This window comes from Belonocnema kinseyi, chromosome 6 (genome assembly GCF_010883055.1).
Source record: "Belonocnema kinseyi isolate 2016_QV_RU_SX_M_011 chromosome 6, B_treatae_v1, whole genome shotgun sequence".
NCBI lineage: Eukaryota > Metazoa > Arthropoda > Insecta > Hymenoptera > Cynipidae > Belonocnema > Belonocnema kinseyi.
Window position 1 is genome coordinate 144,353,639 of NC_046662.1, and position 21,598 is coordinate 144,375,236.

General features: G+C 37.8%; 1 protein-coding gene across 6 annotated transcripts in view; it reads left to right on the plus strand.

Annotated features, from left to right (window-relative positions):
• Window positions 1–21,598, plus strand: part of LOC117175154 (F-box/LRR-repeat protein 7) — a 505,186-nt gene that overhangs the window by 445,141 nt on the left and 38,447 nt on the right. Inside the window, exon 7 of one of the 6 annotated variants that reach the window (XM_033364742.1) lies at window positions 20,200–20,520. The exons of the other annotated variants lie outside the window; for them this stretch is intronic. Coding sequence (XP_033220633.1) covers window positions 20,200–20,335 — 136 coding nt within the window. The 3' untranslated portion in view covers window positions 20,336–20,520. Of the gene's footprint in view, window positions 1–20,199; window positions 20,521–21,598 lie in introns of those variants that run through there. 6 annotated transcript variants of the gene reach the window in all.

Sequence of the window (21,598 nt, forward strand, 5' to 3'; positions counted from 1 at the left end):
AAAGTGAAAGAAAGGAAAGTGTAAGGACAGGTATCACGGGGTGGGGGTTCTTAAAATCACAACGGTTGATCTTTGTCTATGTAAGGGCACGTTCACAAAATCTGAGTCAGCACCACTATTAGAGAAACTACATACTACAATAATTACTAACTAGGCTATTAACCGATTTTCGTCACAAAATTCGGGAAGATATAATTGAGACCACAATATTCTACGTCGTATCCTAAAACTAACATCAGGATTGAAGTTATTCAAGCTTACAAAAAATAGTGCACCTATCAGAAGGACTGTAAACTAACCAGTCATCAACTGAAGCTATGAAGTATTTCTTTTTACATACTTCATAAGACGTAATCAAATCACAGTATTCATGTAAATTTGAATCTAAAACTAAATCATAAACTTATGAGAAAAAAGAAAGTCTCATGAACTTTAGAAAGTTTCATACAAAAAGTAACCGAGTTTCACGATTCACATCTAACGATTCAGTAGTAGCTCTCTGCATGGTTGTATTTTGAAGTTGGAGTGCAATTGATAGTCCACTTAATAATCGATGAGACCAACCTTGCCAAGTTTCCCATCGATGTATTGCAAAGTTCCCCTAGTGAAAATATGGAGTTGCTCAGTGTTCCATCCAAGTTTAACCTGGCCGAGCTCATAGGATCAAAAATCATGTAGTCAGCCATAGTTGCGTGACGTCGGATCTCTGCGACAAGGCATTTGCAGGATGGTAAAGGTGGTGGCTTCCTGCGAAAATCTGATTGGTCCAGAGTTGATTGTGGTCATAACCGGTAACTGTGGCGGTAGAGCATTTATCAGCGGCTGTTATACTTAGTCGAAAGTGAATATTTCGGGTTGTGTCAGGAACCTTGGTCATCCTTTGACGTGAAAGTATACAGCCCTGGCTGCCATTGAGTCCTTGATGGATATCGTGACTTGTGTCTCAGAAACATAGCGTGGGGGGAATTTTAAAATATGGCGGCCAAATGTAAAACTAACTAGACGGGGTTGTGTAAACCCGCCATCTTGTTTTATTAGAAAAATGGAGGTGTGGGATGATGAGCCTATAAGTCGGTAATAGGTCCTTTACTCTGTTGCGTTGGCGACTTCTGTTAAACCTTCGAAGGTGACAACCTACTCCTGACCTCCGTAGTTTGTTGTTGGTATCTGATTGGACAGGTGGTGGTTAGATTACATGAAAGAAGATGTATACAGGAAAATAAGTAATGAAGTTCTAAACTTTTTGATGAAAGCTCTTGGCCGAGGTGTGTTCCGCTCTTGGTCGTAATGGTATTTGTCGGCTGACCCGTTTTAAATTTTAATTAGGTAAAGTGACAGGTGAGCTAAAATTTACCCTGTCATAACTCCCCCCTGCTTAAACGATAGCTCAAGGTTTCTATTAACAGGAGTGTGAAATGCAGTAGGTGGTTGAGAAGTTTTAGGCTGAAGCTAGTGAGTATTGATAACCCGGGATGATCTTACTGGAACTTTATATTCTCGATAATTGCTTCCGTTGCACACTCCAGGCGTGTCTCTACGTGTCAAAAATATGCAAAAACACTTGCGTATTCGTGTCCTTAGGATGTACGAAACTTTTACCGGATCATCGTATTGATTCCGTTACAGACTGTAGCCACCTATCTCACGATCATGAGACGTGATCGCAGTAGGTCGTTAAGGAGTTGTAGGCTGAAGCTTGGGATTATTAGTAACCGGGAATGATCATGCACCTTGTACAAAAATCGTGAGAAAATTACCTTAGATCTGGCAGAAACGCGAGTCCACCTAACTCGGCTGATCTCGTTTTAGTTTCATGTTCCTATAAAGGGTTAGTTTAATGAATTAACATATACCTTGTATAATGTAAACAAAATTTTTTATTATTATTACGAAAAGCACATAAAAAAAGCAAATTTGCTTACTTCAATGTGTACTTGGTAAGGGTTAAAAATATCCCTAAAAAACAAGCACAATCTAATAGTTTTGATCGACATGATAACCGTTGACAATAAACTTTAGTATCACAATTTAATTATACACTAACGAGCAATCAGGTCGTAAATTGACCAGCCAAACATTCGCACGCAGGCGCATAGATTCATATCTTGAAAATACACTAAGCCTCAATTAAATGTCTTTTTAATCACATGTGCCCTTCGTATTTTGTCAATAAAACTGACGAACAACATTTTCTAGATATCACGTCCATTTTATAAATTAACGCCACATTACTTTCAAATACCAAAACAAAATTCGTATTAATTTTCTTACATCAAAGTCTTCACACAGTTTTTAATTAAATTTAAATGAAGAATGCAAGGGCATTTGAAACCGCCTCTTATTAATTCCATATACGATTTCGTAAAGAAGGTCTCTCTCAAAATACGAAATACTCTTTTAATTCTTACAAGTTGTGCATTATGAAATCCTCTTCATAATTCTAAGTCAGATTTTTTGGTGGGTCGATCGCAGCATTGTATCCAAAATAAAAATTTAAATAATAATAAAACCAAAGAACAATTAAAGAAGAATAATAAATTACAAAAAAAAAGAAAAATAGTCAAACTTCTTAGCTCGGTAGTTCGAAGGTGCCCGAGAGTAACGTTAGGATGCGGCCAGGCCGTTCCGATGCGCCGCCTCGCGGATCTTAAGGGTCTGCTCGGTCACCTCTCGTCCTTTTCGTCTAATGCGTACAGCTCTTGACAGTTCTGGCACGAGACTTTCCAAAAACCGGGTTCCGTACGTTCAGGGCGTCAATCTCCAACCACCCCAGCCTCGTAAGGTTGTCGTACCCCAGATTCTCATCCACCGTTTGTCATCAAGCAATATTTTGTTTTTCGGCGATGAGGAGAAGAAGGGGTTTGATAGCCTTCCCTTCTACAAAACGTTCACCTTATTTCGCGGCTGCGAATAGGTCTGGAGGGCTCTGGGTACCGGGGTGGTGCAGGCCTAAGGGAATCGCCTCTTTAATGTGTTGAGTACATCCACCCCGGACTCTTGGTATTCTTGCTCGTCTCGGTATTCTGAAATCGCAAGGGTAAGTCCTATACTAATATTACTTACTGATAATTTATCCCTTGCAATGGGTCTTGTATATAAGGTTTGAACTGCCAAATGTATTCTTTACCCACGTACTTTCCTTTTTCGGCCCGTCGAAATTATCGCATAATTTAGCTGTGAGGTTGTCCTTCTTTTTCAAAAATACGCGCTGACGCTTCAGAACGAGGTCACTTACCCGGAAGAAACGAGCACATCTGTTTTGCACATCTGTTCCAGAAACCTATAGGCGAATTCGGTACCATGGTCTGTGTGTAACACCTCCAGAGCGTCCCATCGCGACACGATAAGATCCTGAAAAGCCTTCTCAACCGCGGGACTGTTAGCTGTTCCAATCGAAAGCACCTCCACCCATTTGGTAAAGAGGTCCTGGAAGAGTAGTAGGTATTTGAAACCGAAAGTTCTTCTGGGAAAGAGACCTATGACGTCCGTGATCACCACTATCCATGGCTGCTCGACGAGGCGTTGGCCAATCATGCGGGCCAGGTGAGTCTGTTCTACCTTATACCTCTGACATGGATCACATTTCAGAACGAAAGTCGCGAGGTCCGAGTACATCCCGTGCCAATAATACCTACGAGCAACTCGCGCGTATGTCTTAATTCTGCCCAAGTGTTCCGATTAAGGATCAGAGTGGGTCTCTTCTAATACCCTAGTCCTAAATTCCTCTGGAATCATTAATTTCCAGGCTTGCAGGTCCGGAAGCAACTAATCGGTAGTTTGATTCGGTCTATGCCGATATAACTTACCGCCTTCAACCTTCATATCGCAAATTACCCTAGGTCGCTCCACTACCAGCTGTAAACGATAGTTGTACTAGGGGTCAGCCGTGTCCTAAAATCAGATGCCTACCTGCTCTGAGATTGACGAAATCGGTGGGGTTCCTTAAATTGCGCAACCATCTCTAACTACTATAATCGGTAATCACGTTAAAATGAAAACCCTTCAGGTAATTTTAAAATTTCCTAATCCTGAACACGACCGCAAAAAACTCTCGATCAATAACCGTATAGTTCCGCTCAGACACGGAAAAGGTGCGACTCGTGAAACCAGTTACCTTCTCTTGAGTTGAATGCTTCCTTTAACTAGTCGAAGGCCTCTTGCTGTTCATCACTCAAATGTCAGTTTACATCCAGTCTAAATAGGCTGGTCAAAGGTGCGGCCACATTGGCGAACTCGGGAATGAACCGCCTGTACCATTATGCTAACTCAATTAACTTTCGAAGCTGTTTGACAGTTCGGGGAGCTGGGTGCGTTAGGATTAGAGATATCTTATCGGGGTCTAGCCTGGATATCTGCTTGTTCACTATGAAACCTAAATACCGTACCTCCGCGCAACAAAACTCGCTCTTTTCTAGGTTGATGGTCAAGCCAGCCTCAGTAATTCTGTCGAAAACCTTCTCCAGCTAATGCAGATGTTTCTTAAAAGTCTTCTTGACCACAATGTCAAAGTACGTTTTCCTCTGTGGTTACTCAACTGTCGAGCGGGTGAACTTTGCTGTTCGTACAAGGCATCCAGATCTCCTTCGATCGCGCACCAAATAATATATCAAAGTCCAATTGCGCGTCTAGACGAAGAACAATCTCGGTATCCAAATTGGCAGCTACCCTGACTTTGCATTCGATAGAGGTCTTAAGGTGCCCTCTACTGCATTCCAATTCAATCTGCAAAATTACGGCGATCTGTTCAGGGTCAGAAAATTTTTGTGTATACCCCTCAATGACGCATATTTCATCTATATCTAATTTTTCACATCCCGGTTGACACTCTCTAAAAACGCGACCCGGGAGCGTTAGTGGCGGCTACATTTCGCGTAGAACGTATATTATGTCTCAGATATGGGGCCAGCCAGGCCCCTACAAATTTATCTTACAGTCCGGCAACACTAAGTAGAACAACGGATAGCGAAAGTGAAGAAAAATCAATTATATGCAATTATATATATATATATATTGTAACCTTGCAATTAGTTAAAACCGATATTACTATAGGTTAACTTACACGTCGATGATTTCTCCCAGACTAAATCCACGTCTATTTGAATTATTGAAATAATTTAAAGGGATCGACGGAGAAAGGCATAACATTTATTTAATAAAACACGATTTATTCAGAATACCATATTCTAACTCTACATAATTTTTCTTTATTTTCTAGCTAAATTTTATATTTAAATTTTAATTAAATATTGGTTCGTACACCTTAAAAATAGTCGATATCCTACCAATTGATCTACTAATTTGCATTACTATAACACAGGAGAGCGATTCGAGTTCTCTAAAAGTAACTATATAATGATCTTTGGCACTAAACACGAAGATTTACTCATCCACAATTTGTTGGTCGTTTAGATCCTATTGTATTATATTTTTGTCGATGGTCATTAAAATTTTTACTACATTGATTCTACTGACACAGCAACAATTTGAAGAATTATACACACAGATGAAATTTTCACACCTTTTAGGTAATGCAATAAAAACTCATTAAAACAAAAAGGGTCAGAAGACCTACGATAATCACCGTGATTATTATAATAAGGTGTCAATAATAAAAGGGTGTCACACCTGACGCGTGGGAGCAGGCCGGAGTCGAGATATCTTTGGTCTCCAGATACAAAGGATTAACTTTAAAGAGGGACAGAGACGCGGCTCTTCCGAAACAGAGAAAGAGAGATTCTCAAGGAGAATACTTTCGACTTTCAAAAATAGCCACTTGGTCTTCAAAATCTAACGATACTATATTATTTTTACCTGGAAACCAGACTTAGCCGTTTTTTAAACAGGTGGCAATCGCAGTTCCGATTGTCCACTCCTAAGAAGCTAAGGATGGTGGTTGACGGGTGATAAACTTTTACTGCACAACTTCTTGGTCTCGGTGACAGGAAATTTATCCTGGCCGTTCTGTTTAAAAGACATAACCTTCTACCGACTGGTTTCATACGAATTTACATCTGTCCACTAGTCAAAGGAAGTAGCCTTTTCTTTAACAGAGTAAAAATAGAATTTCTTCCAAGTCTACTATATCAAGTCTTAGAAGAGAAAGAACACTCTCTTCCAAGAAAGCTCTGCGAGTTGCCTCGCAAAAACTAACTGAAGATTTTGAGCAGTGTGGCTCTTTTTATAGCCCATGCCCTTCTCTCATCTCCCAAGATGCATTAGAAAAATGCATAGTGGGAGGCTTCGGAGTCTGCGTTCCTTTAGAGTTACTACAATGATGCAAGTTTTATGTGCATTTTCGTAGAAGTTTTACTGGTTGCCTGTGCTCAGGCTCTGTGATGTAACCTGCTGGTTACAGTATATTCCTCTAGATATATATAGACAGTCGCGGACAATTGTCCAGGGGTGGTCCCGAAGGAATTATCCCCCAAGCGGAGGTGTGAAAACCATGCCGAAAGCTGAATGGCACCTGGGTGAAGTGTCTAGAACAGTGACTCAGGGATACCGGACGACCTCTCAGAGTACGCAGCCTTGTCCTTGCATGCGGGGCTCTACAAGTACGGACGAACCCCTTTCCCCAGCTTCTCGTGGGAACAATGATGACAACAACAAACATAGTTGTAGTAGGTGCGGTTCAAAACAACAGAACGCGTAGGGCTCCCGAAAATAGGTCGGCCAACAATATTAACGATTATAGAGCTGGGGGAGCCAATCAAAATGGATTCAATGAAGTCTCCGAAGTGCAGCATAGACTGGACGAAGACTCAAAATATATAAATAGCTTCAAGGAGCTGTGTGTTGCCCTCATATCACCTTATGAAGAATGCCAACCCATCACAACTAAGAAGGTGAAAAAAGTAAAGATGGGCGCACAATACTCCTGCCGAAAATAGGCAACTTAGTTGACCCGAAGAATTAAAGCCAATCACTTGTCTGAACACACTGTATAAGATATTCACAGTTATCCTAAATGATAGGATTTTTCGAGAAATTGAACCTGTGTGGTAAGAAATGTATAAACAACTAGGGATTGTCGAACCATACACTAAGGAAATTGGAATGGAATTTGGGTAAGACAAATGCGCAAAGGTTTATTTGAAGCTAGGAAAACTTAATGGCATTCCTGAAGATCCTGAGCTCGTTGATAGAAGCGCTATACGACATCTTTGCGCTGGAGGAACTTATACATACCTGGGCGTGCCACAAAGCTGCATTCAGGATATGACATCTATAAAGGATACTCTTAGAAACAGATACAAACGTCTCATCCGACAGATTTGGTCTTCCGAACTATCGGCGAGTAACAAAGTATCTGCAGCGAACATGCTTGTTCGATGGATGATGTTCCATGGACGATGAACGAGCTCAGATCCCTTGATATCAGGACAAGAAAGGTTATGCACATTAAAAAAAAGCATGCATCTTAAATATTCTGTTCCGCGAATGTACATCGCACGTCGTCAAGTTGGTCGCGGAATATTGAGTCTTGAATGTCTTCACAACAGGATTATTCTGGGTACAGCACATAGAGTCGCAAATGGAAGAGACCCTCTTCTTAAAATGGTCAGGAATCACGAAGAAGTGGGCAAAGAAGCGTTTCTGTACGAAGCAGCGGAGGAGGCTGCTAAAACACTTGAACTTAACTTCAGTATTAGGGGTGAGCAAAATGAATCAAGTCTTATCTATCTCGAGTACTCACACCTGAAAGCCCGGATTAGGAAAGTACAAGAAAAAAACTTTCGTGAACAGCTCCTCGATACGAGGTCGCACATTATCTTCCACTGAAATGTGGAGAATCCGTCAACGTTGCTGTATGTTGATCCAAGGCATTTCCGATAATAGCTGAAGGGCGTTTCATGCACAACCCAAGGACTGAGCAGACATACTATCTAGTTGTTTAACTTATGCGAGAACGACCTACAACCAAAGGCACAATGCAGCACTAGGAGTGCTTTATTTCCATCTGCGTCATTTTTACGAAGTTAACCTTAACATCGCTCCTCTAAAAGCTTCTAAGGAAATAGAGTCAATTCTCGAGAATAAGAAGTGCCGCATATAATAGAACTTTATATTCTCGACAATTGTTTCCGATTCACACTCGAGCCCTGACATGGTTGTTCTTGTTAACCATGTTAGTTATCGAATTTATGCCACCAGCTGACAAAAACATCACAGCCAAGGAGAATGACAAGAAAGAGAAGTATAGAGACGAAGCTTTTTTAAAAGTCTTTTTTCTATTTAGTAGTAGGCAATTACGAGAGATCAATACATAGAAAGGCATTTGACGGATTTTGCAAATAGGCTCTGTCATCCTAACATTAGTAATCCTGTTGCAATTGCATACATCGATAGAACGTATGTGTGTATGCATGAATTCAGGAAGTTCAGAGCACTAAGCCAGTCATACTCAAGGTGGCTAGCAGAGGCGCGCAATGGTCATATAAAATCCGTTTTTAAATTCTTTGAAGCTAATTATTGTGGAAGAAGAAACTGCTGAAGTAACGTAAAGAATTTTACAAAAGTCTCGTACACCTAATGTTATTCAAGCTAGAGTTGAAATAGATAACCTTCACACGAGAAACGCAAGGTGGGTTCAATTAAACGCAAGTCGTGTACACTACTTTCCAAGACGCGATTTCAATTATTTGATGAACCTTGAACTGGGAATATACTAACTAAAGCTTGCACCTGCTTTAATACAAGACAAACTTTGAAGAGAACAGGCTGAGCAGTTTCAAATAGACGAAATATTGGATGAATGTAGACTCATAAGAGTGCGCATGTATTCCTGATTCTGAAATTTTACCAAATACCAACGATGGATTGCATACCTTGAGGAAAACTTTTAAAGGCCAGAGAATGAGGGCTTTAAGAATGAAAAACCTACCGAACCTATCTTAGGGTAGTATTGCACATGTAAAAATGGAGCTAGAACCCTTGGTTCATGTGCCCACATTGCGAGCATATTATGGTATTTAGGCTATGCACGACATCAGCCACAGCGGATTAAATATCGTACGACAGCATTGCTTGCAAATGTCATTGATGCAGGTGACACACATTAACAAGCGATAAGCGAAGCCTGCTTACATGAAAAGCGTAGACAAGCCTGTCTTACCTGAATGAGCTAATAACATGTCTTTCCTTTGTTGGTTGGTCTGATTTATAGTCCTTTCTTAACCGACTGGACCAATAGCATGTCTTGCAATTGTTGGTTGAACTGATTTATAGTACTATTTTAACAGACTGGACTAATAACATGTCTTGCCTTTGTAGGTTGAACTGATCTATAGGATTGTCTTAACTGGCTAGACTAATAAGATGTCTTGCCTTTGTTAGTTGGACTGATGTATAGTCTTGCCTTAATCGACTGGACTGATAACATGTCTTGTCTTTATTGGTTGGACTGATTTATAGTCTCGTCTTAACTGAATGAACTAATGTCATGTGTAGCATTTGTTGCTTGGACTGATCTATAGTCTGGTCTTTACCAACTATACTAATAACATGTTTTGCCTTTATTGGGTGGACTGATTTATAATTTTATCTTAATCGACTGGATTAATAACATGTCTTGCCTTTGTTGTTTGGGATGATTTATAGTGTTTTCTTTACCGACTGGACTAATAGCATGTCTTATCTTTGTTGGTTGGACTGATTTATAGTCTTGCCTTAACCGAATGGACTAATGACATGTCTTGATTTTGTTGTTTGGACTAACCTATAGTTTTGTCTTAAGGGGGTGGGGGTAACGTCAATTCGTGCAAAAAAGGCACATTTTTGGGAATTTTTTTGTATGACACAATTAAAATCTATTGATTGAAACCAATGCTATATTAAAGAATAGCATTTGAAGAATATTTTGTCAAATTTTCATGTAGAAATATTTAAAAATACGGCAATGGTAGCAATTATTCGGAAGCGTTTAGGGAAATAGTAGAATGGCAGTACCTCTTTTTGAGAACACTTTGAAGTGAAAAACACGTTTTTTGTCAAAAAATCGGGTAATTTGTTAATTTTAAAATAAAAGGTATTAATAAATTTGAAAAAAAAACTTTCCAGCGTTACCTCGTAAATTATGTAGGGAAATAGTATTCCAAATTTCAAAAGCATCGATGCAGCAGTTTTGAAGTTAGGAGGGGCACCGACTTTGGAAACGTGAGTTCTGGGAAAACGCTACTAAACAATTTGGAATAAAACGTTCATAAGCGAGTTTTATCGACTTACCTCATACTGAATCATTGATGCCAAGCCAATAAAGAATGCTACTATCATCTATGATGTTTAAAGCATCTTTCTGCTCCTGTCTACGACGAAGCCGGCCTTCTTTTGTCTGTTTTTCAGCTCTGAGTCGTGTTTTCCTGCGTTGAGTCGTGTATGAGGCGCGGTGGCGAAAACCGCTGTATCGTCGTTAGTTTTTTTCCGATTCATGTCAAATTTGCACACAATATTCTTGAAAGGGTCTCCATTCATAAAATCAAATTTAAGAAAAATGCAAAAAAAAATGTTTTTAACGCCCCCCCCCCCCCCCCCCCCCCCCCGCCTATTAATAATCTGGCCCACAAAATATCTTTGATAGTCTAGAATGTCTTTTGCCTTGATTATTTTAGAAAATCTTTACATTGCCAGGACATTCCCATTACATTGCCTTAAGTAGCTGGACTGACGTTTCCTTTGATCTTTAGATATTGTCTTGTATTCATTGACTAAACTGTCTTCCATCTTTCATATTTCGAACATTATTATATTGAACTATATTATATTGCAATTTCAGCCAATTCGACTAGGGCCGGATTTTAATGTAAATTGTGGTGGATCCTTTGTCCAACAGTCATTAAAGTAATTTATGTCACTGACGGTACTAGGCACCACTTCAAAAATCGAAGCCAAGTGTGTAGTTTAGTGAAACATTATGATATAGTAATTTTGGTATCTTAGCAGAGTAGCATTGCCACGCAACTGCTCATGACAAATGTGTCTGCTACGGTTTAGGTGCCAAATTTAAGTACGAAGCTACACGTGCAAGTCTTCAAGCAAAATCTAATGATGCCATTTTAACATTAAATTCTCTTTATGAATGAAGTCCGAAAAAGAAGTTTCCGAATATAAAAATATTATATTATACTACGAAGGAGCACGAAAACACTTTGAGATTCCTCTCCAGACGATTCATCAATGCTCCAGCAGTAACAAAAATGAGTATTTCACACGCACTTATCGTTGGCTCAAATGCCACATTTGATGTAAAAAGATATCCAGCTACAAACAGTCTACATGCTATTATACAGTATTTAGATATAATTAAAGAAAAAAAAACATTTTTTCAAAAAGTGTAAGGTAAAAAAAATAAACAAAATAAAGTTGTCGTGTTAAATCAGCTATCTGGATTTATGTACAAAGCCAATAAAAAAGGAGGGAACACTCACAGTTTGCAGCTTTAGATTCGGGAATCAGATAATATAAAGAAAGAAGCGAAAATCGAGGCAATCACGTGGACGGTGACGTGAATTCCGTAACATAATGAATATTTACCTCAAAAAAATTCGAGACTGAATCACGCAAATCGCGAAAAAAACCCTAGGGACTGACTCGACTATGAAGTCTGAAGTCGACTACTGAAATCTTTAAATACTTAATTTAATGAGAATGGATTTTATCAAAATAACGAATAATTAATTTTTGTAGGTAATATTTTTCTTTGATATAAGTTTAAAAAATACACAAGTTTACCAAGTTTTACAATTAACATCTAACGATTCGGTAGGAGCTTTCTGCATGGTTGAATTTCGAAGTTGGAGTTCAATTGATAGTCCACTAAATGATCGATGAGAGCACTCTTGCCAAGTTTCCGATGGTTCTGTTCCAAAGTTTCTATAGTGGCAATATGGGGTCGCTCAGTGTGGTGGTGGCTTCCTGCGAAAAACTGATTGGTCCAGAGTTATTCTGGCCATAACCGGTAACCGAGGTAGTAGGACAGTCACCGGCGGCTGTTATACCTAGTCGAAACTGACTATTTCGGGATGTGTCAGAAACGTCGGTCATCCTTCAACGTGAGAGTGTCCAGCCCTGGTTGCAGTCATGGGTACGGCAGTCAATGTATGTTAGAGGGGTCACTAAATCTTGGACCAGCGCGCTCTCGTCGAGTCTCCGAAGACTAAACGTGAAGTGAATCTACTGATTCCTGCTACCAAGAGTTTCAGAACCCTATTTGTGTTCTCTGGTTAGCCAAGTTTCGTACATGAGCAGAAGATGGTTTCTACTACCGCCCCTCTCGTGGAGTCCATGGAAAGATAACTATCCCCCGCCGCTGTCCGCTCGATTAGTGTGACAAAACATAGGGTAGAGTGCTGTATCCATGGTTGCCATTAAGACATTGATGGCTGTCGTAAATTGTGTCTCATTAACATAGCGTGGAAGCAATTTTGCAAGATGGCGGCCGAGTTTGGAACTAACTAGACGGGGTTGTTTGAGACCTGCCATCATGTTTGATCGGAAAAAAGAGGTTTGAAATGATGAGTCTGTGGGTCGATGATAGGTACTTTACTCAGGTACATTGGTGACTTCTGCTAAACCTTCGGATGTGACGACCTACTCCTGACTTCCGTAGTTCGTTGTTGATCTCGGATTTGATAGGTAGAGGTTAGATTACATGAAAGCAGATGTATACAGGAAAATAAGTAATTAATTTCTACAATTTTTGACGAGGGCTCCTGGCTAAGGTGACTTCCGCTCTTAGTCTTGCTTGTTTTTTGTTAGTTGACCCGTTTGAAATTGGAAGTAGGTTAAAGTTACAGGTGAGCTCAAAATTACCCTATCAAACTATACAGTGTTCACTTGATTCGCAAACAAAAAACTTCGCTCACACTGGTCAAGCATTTTTTATTAACTAATAGGACTTAGATTAGCAATTCTGAATTATTATTTTATTGCATTTGTTGAAATTTTTGAAGCAACTTAAGCTCAATTATAAGCCTCTACTATGTATATTACAAAAGATTGCTCTATCATCTTTAAATTCATTTCACGTTCATTGTTATTAATATAGGGAAATTTTGTTTCATGCACGTACAGTCAAAATATAAAATCATCTACATGACCTTTTTAAAATTTCATACATTTTTCAGTTCAAATATGTTGTTATCGAAAATCAAGGACCGAAAGAGTGACACGAAAAAATTATTTTCAATATCATTACTTTCAATACTTGAGCCTAAATATTTTATACAATCTGGTCCTCACAATTTACAATTATTAACGACTATTCACAGAAAATCTTATATCTAGATCCTCATTTCTATTTTTTACAATAGCGCGATTTGGGACGTGTTAGCGAACGAGAGAGCGAGAGGTCGAAAGCAAGTGTGTAAGCGAGAGAAGGAGAAATAGAGACCCCGAGGACTCAACCGCATTAAATAACCATTACTTAGAAAACTCCGCGCTTCTAATCTATTGGACTTCCTTTTCCTTTTTTCACTTCTCTTCTACGTCTATTTTAACATTTTTTCACATGAATTCTGTGACTATTTCTCCTTTGCTCCTGTAGCCTCCTCCAACTTCTTCATCTACTCTCACCCCTCATCTTTCTTCCATAGTTTTATATCCTTATTCAGTATCTTCCCTTCTCATGCCCTACCCTAACCTCTTTACACTCTTTTCTCCTCATTTCTTCTTCCTAGTCTGATATTAATATATTAATAAAAGCGGGCTCAGAGGACATCCTTGCCTAACTCCTTTTACTAACCAGAAACTATCTTCCACTTGCTCTGCTACATTTGCCCTGCTTTTTGTCTCTTTAAAAATTTCCGTAACTCCCTTTATTAATTCCTCTCTTATCCACCTTTCTACCATAATTTTTTCTATTTCGCCCTGATCTGAAAATTCAAAGTAGTTCAGGACATATATACTGTCTAGTACCCTTTCCCTTTCCTGAGATCCGTCCAATTCAATGGTTTTATATTTTTTCTTAACTTATTTCTTTAACCTACCCAATAAAACAGTGACATAAAATTCACACATTGCTGGCATTAGTGTCGCTCATCTATAATCTTTAGCTTCTTCTCCTTTGACGTTCTTTAAAATGGGTACTGCTACTCCTTTCTATAACTATGGCCAGCCCTCTTCTATCCATGCTCTATTGCACATTATCCATATTCATTCCTTTAGCTCTGTCTTTGCAAAATTTCCAGATTCTATTTGAAATCTTATCTATACCAGGTGTCTTTTCATCTTTCATTATTCCTAACACTTTGACTATTTCTTCCCTTGCTATATCCGCTACCACATCTCTTACTAGACCTTATTTTCTTACTTTCCTAACTTTTCTCTCTACTATTCCTAGGAAATCTGTAATTTTTTTCATTCTATCATTTCAATATCCTGATTAACTATTTTTCTTCTCATTCTATCTCTACTTACTACCTTATTAACCTGTTTTTCCGTCCTAACCTTCTTCACTTCGTCCTTAAACCTTTAATTTGCTTGTTCTGTCTTTTGATCACACAACTCAGTATGCTCCTTCTTTTTTCTCCTATACTCTTCTCCATTACTTTTTTATTTTCTATATTTCCTTAATTCCTTCTTGAGATCCTTCTTTTTCCCTTCACAATTCTGACGCCAAGCACCTCTGTTCCTGCCTTTACTAACTTCTTTTGGCTTGTGCACTCTAGTTCTTTTTTTATTTTTCCTATCATTTTTTTTCATCTTCTCGTCTACATTTCCTTTTTCGACATTTCTGACCTTTTCTTTAAACTGTTCTTGCCCTTCCATTGATCAATACCCTTTTTCTGTCCTTTTTACCCTTGTTTCCTTTTTATCCATATTGATATTACTATTTTCTTCTACTAATATCACTGTTAAGAAAAAGTGATCCGAGTATATATAATTTTCATTGGACCTCATCATCTACAATCAGATACTAAATTACCGTTCAACTTTCTCCTCAGAAGCGTTCATATTATTCTTCCACATATCACTCTATATTTCAGTTTAAGATAAACCATCCCAACTTCTCCTATTCTCTCATTCAAATATCTACCTTTTATAAGCATAATCCCTTCTTAATTTTATTACCTCATTTCTATTATCTCCGCTGCTTTGGCTTGCATATCAATGATTACATAAACCCCCACTATCTTCCACTTATCTCCTTCCATCTTTACCGCTTCTGCTATTGATTCTTGGTTTTGTTCTTTCCTCCCTTTTTATCCTTCCTTGCTTTCCATTTGTTCTCTACTCTTATCATAATTCCTCCACTTGCACTGCCTCTTTTATTCTTTCTCCTTGCATTTTGAACTTGCCATTTTTAACATCATTGTAACCTTCCACTTAATTGTTCTCATTACTTTCCATCTAGCCACGTCTTCATCATTACTACTACATCCCACTGTGTAAAATTTCTTATAAACTCCGTATCCTTTGTCCCTAATCCTGATATATTATAGTAGCATATCCTTCATTCTTCCCAATACATAAGTTTCTCTTCTCTTTTTGCTGACCATCCTTAACATATAGTGCATATTCCTTTTTATCCACGTCAAATTATCCTATTTTAGACTTGAGCTAACAAACTCTTCTTCATCAATTCCTATTTCTCCTAGCCTTTCCCTCTTATAATTTCTACTCTCCCCAAAACCAATCTCCCGTTTCGATTTTTCGATCTTCACTATCCTACCTTTCAACTTTTCTACCTTTTAATGATGTTCATCCTGTTTTTCGCTAACTTCTTCCCATTTTCGGATCTCTTTTCTAAGTTTTGCGCACGTATTTCCTAGGGTAGGTGAATAAGCGATTGGGAGCGAAATACGTGATCAGCAATATTTTCGAGGACAGAGCCAAAAGTAGGCCTGGCCTACTTTTATTTTCAAAACCGTGTGATGAGCGCATTCTTCTATGCCTGATGTGGCTTCGTGAGAGAACAGGAAATAATGAGTTCCACCACCTTTGTCGCATGGCGTGTGTCGACGAGACACATTATAGGAAAATTTGCTGATGAGTAAGAAAATCAATCAATTCGTCGTAAAATGCGCTAAAAAGTCAACGATGTGAAAATGTCCTGTCATGGCGCGGCAATGCGGATACTGAGCACGTGGCTTGTATTTGCAACGGAAAATTCGCAATAATTTTTTCGGGAAATCCGCCAAAGCAGGTCACCAATGAAGGTTTTAACTATACTCCGTCGATTTTCAGACCATTTAAGCTTATAATAAACTCAATTTCCAAATTAAAAAATTAATAATATGTTTCGAAACCAGTCTGGTCTTATCATCAGATCTAAAATGTAAATCATTTTTATCAGTCGATACAGAATGAAAATTAATACGAATAATGTAGGAATTAATTTTTCGGAGGTTAGATAATGTTTAATGAAGCTTCAAAAATGATGCATTTTTAGGTTACAAAAATGACGAAGAGATTAAAAAGATCAATCATAGGCGTAAGGCGAATATAGCTCAGACAAAAGCGAAACAATCTGAATTTAGTAAAAAAATATCTCATTCAAAAATGCATTCACAGGCGTGACAGACGTGAATCACGCGAGCTTCAAGTCTTTGTCACGTCTCTCTGGGAGTTGAAAAACAGTTAGGCTGTTTAAGGCTTCCGCGCTCTATTTCACTCGTCGTAGAGCTGTTACCCCTCAATTATGTTGTTTGTGCTTCATTTTACTAGAATGACGACTATTCTTGGAAAAGCCTTAATACGTGAAAATCAATATAAACTAAAAAACTATACGATCAAGCATATAAAAATATTGGTTTTTGTGAAATATCGTTCGGTTTTAGAATTTTTATATCAATTCACATGCGTCTTATTAATAACAATAATATAAATTTCCTTCCAATTAAAAATTTTATGTATGATTTTGTAGCTTTAATAGAATAAAAATATTACAGCTACCCATTTCAACTTTTAGAATTGCCCATTTCAATTTGCAACTACTCGACTTAGGTATAACTGCCTTTTATGTTAGACCCTGAGCTGATTATTAATTCGCATTGGGGTTGTCGGTACTGTCGTAATACAATACACCGTGTATATGAAGGAATGTAATAAGGTACATTTTGCTTGGATGAAAAATATCAAATGCAAAAAGCATCACTACAAAATTGTTTTATGTTTCTGGTATTATTTTATATCTACTAAATTGCATTATATATTAATTTCCGTAAATATGCCAGTGACATGTTGGCATTCAATTTATAAGTATCGATTTATTGCGCGAATAAAGCAACTTAACCGACTGGATTTGCATTATATGCGAATGATTTCTCGTACAACTGTGTAAGTTATATATTTGTCCTAAAAGTTTCATTCAGAGCTCTATGACGCGTGAAAAATAGCCCGAAGAGTCGTGAATGGTCCAACTGCATTTCCCGTGGCAGAGAGACGTGACGAAGACTCAAAGCTCCTCAGACTTACGTCTGTCACGAACGTGAACTAAATCAGTTGAATTGTAGATGGCCTCTCCATACAAGAGTTAAAGAACGCAAAAACTAAAATAAACTGGCAGTAAAATACCATACATTCATTATGAAGGACTTGTTCATATTCATATAGAGATTCTGATTCTATAAAAGTGCATGAAGTTCAAATTTTAGAAAGCAAACCGAACTATTATAGACGTTTTTTTTTGCGAAAATAGTTTTTATAAAAACTGCAGATGTTATGATTGATTCTTATCCCGCTGGGCACCAGCATGGACATTTTTGACCCAACGCGATTCTAAACGTGAAGTTTCTGAAAAGGGAAACATCGGAGGGTCAAAGAAAATATGCCGAGAATTAGGGGCAAAGTTCGGCCTATTCGAAGGGCATAGAGCCATTTTCAGTTGAACGCTGGCTTGCGCATAGGACGGTCGAAAAGCAGACATAGGGTCAATTTTGACCCATGCTGTTCTTAATAAGTTAAAAAGTGAATGAAACATTTTTTGTAAATTTTTTCATTGAACCTTGTTTATTCAGTTAATTTAGAAGTGTAGTAGTGAAAAAAATTGAGTGCAGAATGAGAGTCCAGGATACTTTGGAGCATCTACGCACGCAGCGTCTCTATTACTGTTCACTATATCGACTGACTACTGCGACACTGCAAAAGAGCTTGGGGTCGTGCATTACAGTGAAACTCTGCTATAGCGCGGAATTTGGGGCTGACGGTGGGTGGAAACTAACTCCCTCGTGAACCCTGCGCAGCTCTTGTTACACCTACCTGCGGCTCGGCGTCAATTCTCGGAAGGGCTTAGAAGGGAGGGCTATTGAAGGGTTTCACTGTAATTGCGTGTTAGCAGTTGAAGTTCCTACGCCTCAGGAAAGCAATGTCCGATTGTCAAAGCTAATACGCTGCCGCCTTTGCGAGTCCAGTTTGTACAGGAAAACCGATACAGCGTGTCTCATTTGGATTAAACTGCTGACATCTTAAACTACAAATTACACTCATAATTTGTTGAGAAAGTGCAAGTCAAAAAGAAACTGCCCGAATTGTAAGCATTAAAATTTATCACATAGGGCGCATTCACTTGGTGAGATAAATATACTTTTTGGAAGAAATAGAAAAACCACTTTAAGAAGTTTGTAGAGCTTAATCTGCAGATTAAGAAACCTACTGATTTTTTCAATTACTTTAAAAGCAAAAGAAATTACATTATAAAACAGAAAAAGTCATTTTTTTTCATTTTTTGTTGAATTTTCTTTCATAAAATTGTAAAAAATGGAAGTATCGTTTTTGCTGTTATCTAGTCTTTTTCTAGACACTTTAATAATAATTAATTCGATATCAATAATTATTCGGAAAATACCTGGTGCCCAGCGGTTTATAAGCAATTATTGTACTATTTAACAAAAAAATTATTCATTGATATAATTTATTAAAATAAGTATAACTATGATAGATCACAACACAGGAATTATTAGAGAATCTTCATGTCAGTGTTTAGACAGCCCGATGGAAGAGAAGACCGCTCTTTTTCCACTTTAACAATTTTTTGCACTATTATACAACCTTTCTAATGAGAATTTTACTTTTCATGAAATTACCAACAATAGTCGTTTTGTTCTATATTCACTTCATAAATAAGTTTCTGTCTATTTTCAATCGCTTCGTCACTTTTCTTACCTAGCAATGTTTCCTTTCTGAATACTCATTAAACATTTTCTCACTTTTCACAGGGCGTTTTATTTAAGAAATCTTATAAGAGCACTTACATAGGATTTCTCAATGGCCTTCTATACAGTAATTAATTTTATTTATCTGAGTTAACCTTGGCGGACCGAATGAACGGAAACGATACGCTTCAGCGTATCCTTATAGTATTCATATAGTATCCCTTCCGTATCAGGCAAAAAACTAATAAAACAACAAGATGGCCATCTAACTATGAAATAGTTTTTTTTCACCATTAAAAAATTCAATAAATTGCATAACTTCTGCTGAAGGTGACTTTAAGCGCATCCATAGTCGCTTAAGTAGTATGCTATAACTGAAATACGATGCGCTTGAAATCGCATTCAGCCTATGTTAACGATAGATATTGTATTTAAAGAAATTTTTCAACTGCAAAAGAATATTGCAATTATTCCGTGACCATCTCACGGAAAATTTAACGTAGAATCAGAATTGCAATAAATTAAAGGTTCCTTTTACCGTTTTTTTTAAGTTTCTGTTGCATGATATGGAAGGGATACCATCTAGATACTATAAGCGTACGCTGTAGCGTATCCTTTCTGTTCAGTTGAATGGTAAAACCAGACTGGTTTCAGAACTGAATAATAAGTCACATAGTCTTCTCACATATTAATGAAGGGATTTGTTTGTTTGCGGTACACCTTCTTTATGAACTCACAATTTATTCACAGGACACCTGCATTTTTGTATTTATACTGCCGAAACAAGTGTAAGTAAAGAAAGTGTGACTTGTCTGTGCTGTACAGTTGACTGATTTGTATCGATAGATATTCTCAAGGTAAGCTCGTCTGCGCGTAAATTTTTACGCGAAGTAGCATACATATATGAGCTTGTGTCATGCGCTATAGTGGCGATTCAAGAACGCGAATCTTGATAATACAAAATCCATTTTTGTATAAGATAAATACAGAATATGATACATTCGTCTGAAATGAACTAAGTGATAAAACCACAGAGACAAGGAATTCTAATTAAGACCGTATACTCGATTTCAAATTATTCATATCACCATTTAAATTTCGTTTGTTTCAGTGACGGAAGGTACTATGAGATAGTGAAAGCAAATTTTGAACGTGCGGACAGATTGACAGTTGTCCGAACAACAACCTGCTGCAGGGTTTCTAATTATTATTTACTTCAAGACTATAAAGACTTAATTTTCAACTAATTGAAAAATATTTTAGGTTTAACATTAGCATTTTAATTTTGATAAAGTGAAAAATTAAATTGTGTTAGTATACAGTAGAAACTAAATGAAAACCAAGCTCAATAAACATTGTTTATGTGCATAATATCCACACCACATCTACATATCTCCGACCAAAATACAAATCGTCGTCCTATTATAGTGAATTTCTAATTTTTTTTCACTTTAACACCATTGGAAAAGAGTCGGTGGAAAATAGATTTTTGTCCAACAGTGGAGCGAAAACGCTCGTTTTCGCTACGTTCGGGAGGTACGAAACCAAGCGATTCCACGCCTGTAAATGGGAGAGGATGGAAAACGCTCAAAGCACGAAGAAAGATTTGTGGGAAAATATGGCTGAATTTATAGAAGATTATGCATGATAAACACATTGTTTGAGATTCAAACTAGAAAATGATCTGACAGTGAAATTAAACGGGTAGGGTGATAAATAACGCTACGTTTTTTATCTTCAAGAAAAGTTTATTGTACCCATTTTGAACGTGAAAATGGATATCCCACAGTTAGTATAGTTAATCAGTACAAAAACATGACACAGTTAGTAATTATTACTGATTATCAGAACAAATACACAAAAGAAGTTATTACGTTCGTACAAGGAAGTGACTCGGACAGTGCATTGAGCAGTACTGACTGTTCGCCCAACCCTTCAGGTACTTGGTTCCCCAAAAGAGTAAGTGGACAGAATCACCAGGTCCGTACACGCTCCTAAGTCTATGTTGGCCTTCCTGAATATCTCCAATTAAAGCGCCAGTGAAGTGAAAAAAATCAAGGTAAGTCAGAAAACCATAAGGACAGCGAATGCTAGTTGGGCCACCTTGTGGATACGCGTCTTTCGACTAAAAATTCCAAAAACAAGTAGTTTATCAGAAACTGAGTTTTTAACCCATTTTACGTATCACTAAAACGTTTTATACCCACGACTGCTCTTGCACTTGATGAACATTTTCTAGGGTACTGTCAATTGATTTTAATTTGCGATATTTCAATATAAGCTCTAAACGCGCTGGGCATCACTGATCTTGACCACTAATTAAGTTAATTGACACTCATTCAATTCACGCTTGCTCCATTTCTTTCCGCGAATCACAAAGCAGCATTCAGGCAAATTTAAACATGTTAATTCTCCACAATTCTCCTCACTCTGTTTCTATTTACTGGTCTATTTTCAGATCAGGATTTCAAAAATCTATAATCAAAATTATTAATCACTGCGTTATTTGA